This window comes from Apium graveolens, chromosome 7, assembly GCF_009905375.1.
Source record: "Apium graveolens cultivar Ventura chromosome 7, ASM990537v1, whole genome shotgun sequence".
Taxonomy (NCBI): domain Eukaryota; kingdom Viridiplantae; phylum Streptophyta; class Magnoliopsida; order Apiales; family Apiaceae; genus Apium; species Apium graveolens.
This window is the reverse complement of record NC_133653.1, coordinates 47,586,573-47,592,081: the sequence shown is the minus strand read 5'-3', so window position 1 is coordinate 47,592,081 and position 5,509 is coordinate 47,586,573. Positions and strand designations below refer to the sequence as shown.

General features: G+C 34.2%; 1 protein-coding gene across 1 annotated transcript; it reads left to right on the top strand.

Annotated features, from left to right (window-relative positions):
- The first annotated feature begins 308 nt into the window (after nucleotides 1–308).
- Nucleotides 309–4,789, top strand: LOC141672569 (uncharacterized). Its single transcript, XM_074479187.1, has 2 exons — nucleotides 309–2,622; nucleotides 4,542–4,789. Exon 1 carries the CDS (start codon nucleotides 522–524, stop codon nucleotides 2,616–2,618), a length of 2,097 nt encoding a protein of 698 aa, XP_074335288.1. The 5' UTR covers nucleotides 309–521; the 3' UTR covers nucleotides 2,619–2,622; nucleotides 4,542–4,789.
- Nucleotides 4,790–5,509: the final 720 nt, after the last annotated feature.

Sequence of the window (5,509 nt, the reverse complement as noted above, 5' to 3'; positions counted from 1 at the left end):
GATGTAATATGTATTATTAATTTATATATTATATGAGACTTATATGTATTAATAAAAAAATATTATCTTATAAATTTAGCGAATTATTAAATTAGCATAAAGGGCCCGACTCAGGGTTACAAGAAATTATTAATTTATCGAGATTATTAATTTATCGAATATTAATTTATCGAGTTTTAACTGTATATATATTTTTAACCATAATTTTTTATTTTATTCAATTATAAAATATCAATAAAATTCGGTTAAATTTTTTATAATTTTGATGCACAAAACTGAATAAATTGTGAAAAAAGGAGGGAGGGATTAAATTTGGATTATAAAACTACTTGCAAGAATAGTAAAACACTTGTAAGGTGGAAATTGGAATCTTAAACGTCATAATACAGACTTATTGAAACGAGGATCATACTAAATGTTCATCCTCTTTTCTCATCTAACAAAATGTACTAGCTTGAATACCAATACCATCTGTCAGATTTAACCATTAAGCTTCTTTATCAAGCTTTGAAAACTTTACAATGGCGCCCAAACAATCAACCACATGTTTTAGTTCATCAGGCAGAGTAGAATATGCCATAACAAATCATGTAGCTTTTTTGGACAAAGAATCAGTTCATCAAGAGTTTCATCCTCTTATGGATTTCTTAAACAACTCTCCGGTCAGTTATGCACTCACCGCAAGCTCCACCATCTATGCAGAAGTAGTTGAAGAGATGTGGACCTCTGCATGCTGCTCTGTTGGCCAAATCAAACTCAAGATTCAGGGTAAATCTTACATTTTAACTCCCTCTGTGATCAATGAAGCACTACACTTGCCTAATTCTAACTTTGAAAACTTACCTTCTGATGATGAGATCTCTATAATGTTGTATTCTATTAAGTATGCATCTAAAACCACTCAGTTGGGTCAGATCAATAGAAAGTATCTTAGAAAGGAGTGGTCTTACTTTTTTGACACTCTAACAAAAGTCTTTACGGGTAAATGTGGTGGATATGATGCAATTATTAGGTTTGTTCAGAAAATTGCTTACAGCCTTATGTACAATAGGACCATTGATATTGGATCTTTACTACTTTATGAATTCTCTTACAAGTTAGGCGATACTGAAAAGAGAAGTAAAGTCATCTATTATGCCAGGTTTCTTATGATCATTGCTAATCATTTATGCAAGAATCTTAGTATAAAAGATAAAGATGATACATTGCAAGTGTTTGTGCAATCTAAGGTGCTGTTCTCTAACTTGGTTAAGAACAACTTTCATGATAAAGTGAAATTTGTGCTTCCAAAGCACATTCGGGCGCAACTCTCTACTCTATCTTCTTCTCCCCCACACACAACTGCCTCACCTAATTCCACTGCAATAGATGTGAAAAAGGAACCCATTTCTCATAGTCAAGTAAAACTACCCTCACTATCTGAGTCTGAAACAAAAACTTCCTCTTCAGTTTGTGGTAAAAGAAAGAAGACTACTTTACCTACTATAACTGTAGATGGCAATGAGGAAAGTGAAACTGCAATGGAGGTTAATCCACCTCAGAAGAAAATAAATGCTAGCGTTGTCAAACCTGAATTAAGGCTATCTAGTGAACATCCTGAAATGCCACCCGGTTTTTTAAGGACTGGAATACCAGTGGCGGGGCTTCCTTCTTCACTGGGGAAAGAAAAACTACCCTCACAATCTCAGTCTGAATCAAAAACTACCTCTTCAGTCTGTGGTCAAAGAAAGAAGACTACTTTACCTACTATAACTGTGCATGGCAATGAGGAAATTACTGCAATGGAGGTAAATCCACATCAGAAGAATATAAATCCTAGCATTGTCAAACCGGAATTAAGGCTATCTAGTGAAGATCCTGAAATTCCACCCGGTTTTTTAAGAAATGGAGTATCAGTTGCGGGGCTTCCTTCTTCACTGGAGCAAGAAAAGGCAAAATGTGACCTTCGCTACGTGCTTGAACCAACACTGGATCCATTTTCTGACGAAAATATGTTACCAGAGGATCGTCAACACCTTGTAAATGCAGCATCTGTTTTAAAATCTCAGTTGGTGGCCCGTCTCAAAATAAATGCTAATTTATTAAGCAGCGATGATAAAATTACTCTTGCTAATAGGTGTTACTATGCACTCCGTGAATTAGGAGATGATTATGCATCATTTAGGAGTAAAGTAGACAAACTAATTAAGCAACACAAAGAGCTTGAATCTGTTGCTAGAAAGAAGGAAAATTGGAATGACCAGGTCATATGTGATTACTATTTTCAGCAACTGAAGTCTGTGTCTGATTTGACGAAGAAACTAGCCGGTGTTGAAAATGAACTTTCTGAAGCTAAGACTAGTGTCAGTTCTATGAAGTTTAAAGAGGAAGAGCTGACAGTTGCATTACTTAAGCTTAAAGAGGAGCTGTATGAGGAAGAAGAGAGAGTCAAGGTACTGACAGCAGAGTATGATCGATGTAAAGAAGCTCAATCTGATGCTAAAGCTGAACTCAGCAAATTGGACATAAAGAAAGAAGAGGCTCGTGTAGAATTCAAGGCGATCAATGACCAATATAACATTGCCAAGGAAAAATGTGAAAGGTTATATAAAAAGCTGCTGCAGTTAGCAAAGAAGTAATGAGGTAACTTTACCTAATCTTGGCAAACTTAGCAATCATCAAGCTGTTATAGGATTTACCATATTAACTGTGTGTTGGATTTCTTATAAAATGGTAGATTCATAAGGGATTATGCAATATCTGACTTGAGGGATATTTACCTCGGTGGATGATTATACAGCTTTGTGTTATTACAATTTTTACAATGTATATTGCACTAACAAGTCTATATTAGGAGTCACTTGCTTAAGTTTCTATTTTGGAATATATAATTTGTACTTGATAGTAATAAATTAAAGTCGTTCTTAGCAAAGAGAAATATGTTGTTGTCATAACTTATATTATTGCGTTGTTATTATAAAAATTCTGGTATGACCCACCCCATCCCCCCCAAAAAAAAAACATGTGAGCAAGTGCCTATTGTTGTTTTTTTCCCTGAAGATCATGCTTCTGGAGCTGTAATTGGTGTCTTTTAGCACTTTCATGCTTTGCAGTGACTTGCCTGTTTGAGGATTTCACAGTATTTTAAGGGTATAAAATGATGCTATAAATTCATCATCACTGGAAAGTTCACTACATTTATGAGGATGTGTTTTTTTTTCTTAGATTGGTATCATCAGTCTACTCTAATGACTCAAACGCAAAAGGACGTTCAAGTTAACAAACCATCTATATGTATACGAGTGTCATAGAAGTAATCTATTGTAGGAATTTGCATTGGTGTGATTCATGTAAAATGGTAACTTGAAGTTGAAACCGTCTAATTAAGGATGTGTTAACGTTGTTTAGGCTCAATTGTCAAAAACAGTTTGTCCAGGCTCTATTTCTATTCTGTTTAATTAGAGGCTATATTTTTTGGAGCTATATCTGTTTTTTTTTGCATCTTAATTGATTTGTATAGAGTAAAGTTTCATGCTAGTGGACTCCTTATTGATTTGGAACATGGTAAATATATTATGTATTCATGCATGTAAAATAATTTTTTGTCTCCGGCATCCTTCAATCATAATTTTGGATCCCTTGCTTCTGCATGAATTATGATTTCTTATTGGCTTTAAAACAAATACTGAAAGTGGTAAGTAGTTGTCATTTTCAGCTTCTTCTTGTGCTTCTGAGATAGCAATATTCTGGTACTGCATTGCAGAGCCGGTCCTGAGACCAAGCGGCTTATGCTATTGAAAGGGGCACCAAAAAAAATTCATGTTAGGACACACTTTTTAAAAAATAGAATATTTTAGTGGCTCATTTGAAAAGACAAGAGAATATTATAAACTTTGCAAATGATGATAGTTCGAAAGTTTCATGCAATTAATCTTAAAAAAATTTCTGAAGCATGATGATGTCGATGATTAAATCTTTATTTGAATTTCTGGGCTATTAATCTCGAAATCAGTATTTCGGGCTAAGAATCCCAAGAGTGAATTATTTTGGTCATTTTTTTCTTTTTCATGGCCGGCCCTGGGTAATTGTAATCCCTTCATGTGCATTAATATAATTGCATATGATGAAGTGAACCGGCGTATTTATTCATGTGTCAGCAAAGAGCTAGCTTCAGGGCAGAATGCTTAGATACTTATTAATGGAGTCTTGGCTTCTATACATACCCTATGATAGAGTGGTATTTCCTGCTAGCATTCAAAGTCCTCAGTTCTGATAAAAAGTTGCAAGTGACATTAAATTAGTTGTGTAATTGGACTTAAGAAAATGTGGAAGTCTTGTTAAAGTCTAAGTACTGTATATGAAAACATTAATAACTAGTATATTGAACGGTTTTGTTTTGAAACAAAGTTGCTAATTCCTAAACATTAACACAAGCTGTTAATACGGTTAACCTTGTTATGTTATGCCATGTTTTGTTATTGCGGTGTTATAACTTTGAGGGTAAATGACGTGATCTGCAGCCTGCAGCTGACATTAATTTTTGTTTACATTTCCTGCTTCAGGATACTCACACTCACTGGTGGGGCACTTGCCACTTAATTTTCCTTGAGGCTTCAGATATGAAAATGGGTGAGGTCTGGCTGTCTAGATACAGTATGTTTCAAATTTTGTGTTGATCCTTGATTTAGTAAATGTAGACATTACATTATCATTTGTAGACCTAGAGTGGGAGTATCATCTACTACAACATTCCATGCTTTCTGAAACTCAATTATGTAAAAGATGAGAGACGTTGCTTCTTTGCATTTTATAGTAGTCTTAGTTTCTTTTATTATAAGCTCCTTTTACAGTAAACAACGTGCTTAAAGAACATAGTTCGTAACTCCTTGCAATGTGCATAAAACCATAGGTTTTAAAAACATATTTGTATGCTCTAAAGTTTAAACCGCTAATTTGCACTTCTGTCTACAAACATGGTTTGTAAAAAGGTCACAAACACACTCTTTTTGTGTATTATTTTTATATAAATTTTATAAGTGCGATTAAGAATTTAACAAATTGTTCAAAGGCTTTTGAGTGAAAATTAAACAAATTGTTCAAATTGTACAGTGACTCGGTGAGTCAACTATTAGTGGAATCTATAAAACAAAGGTAGGTCTAGTTTACCACATAGTGAAAGTAGCGCCACGCTTTGTGTGATTTGATTCCACTTGCCATTGTTGATGATAAGTTCAGAAGATACAGATGAATTATTAATTGTAGGTAGAAAATATAATCAAAATAAATCCTACTGTTTCTAGAGTAAAATTTGATGATTGGGAATTGATGGATGGGGTCGCACTCTACTGAACAACTGGCATTACAAGAAGTTAAGTGATCAAACATATAATGATACCAATGAGTGATGAGAATAATTCTTCACAGCAAAGAAACTGGATGAGACAGTATCACATTGAGGGGTCTGAGGTTTAATTTCACAAATGCTAATGATTCATGTGCTAGAAGTTTATCTATCTCTTCTGTGAATGGA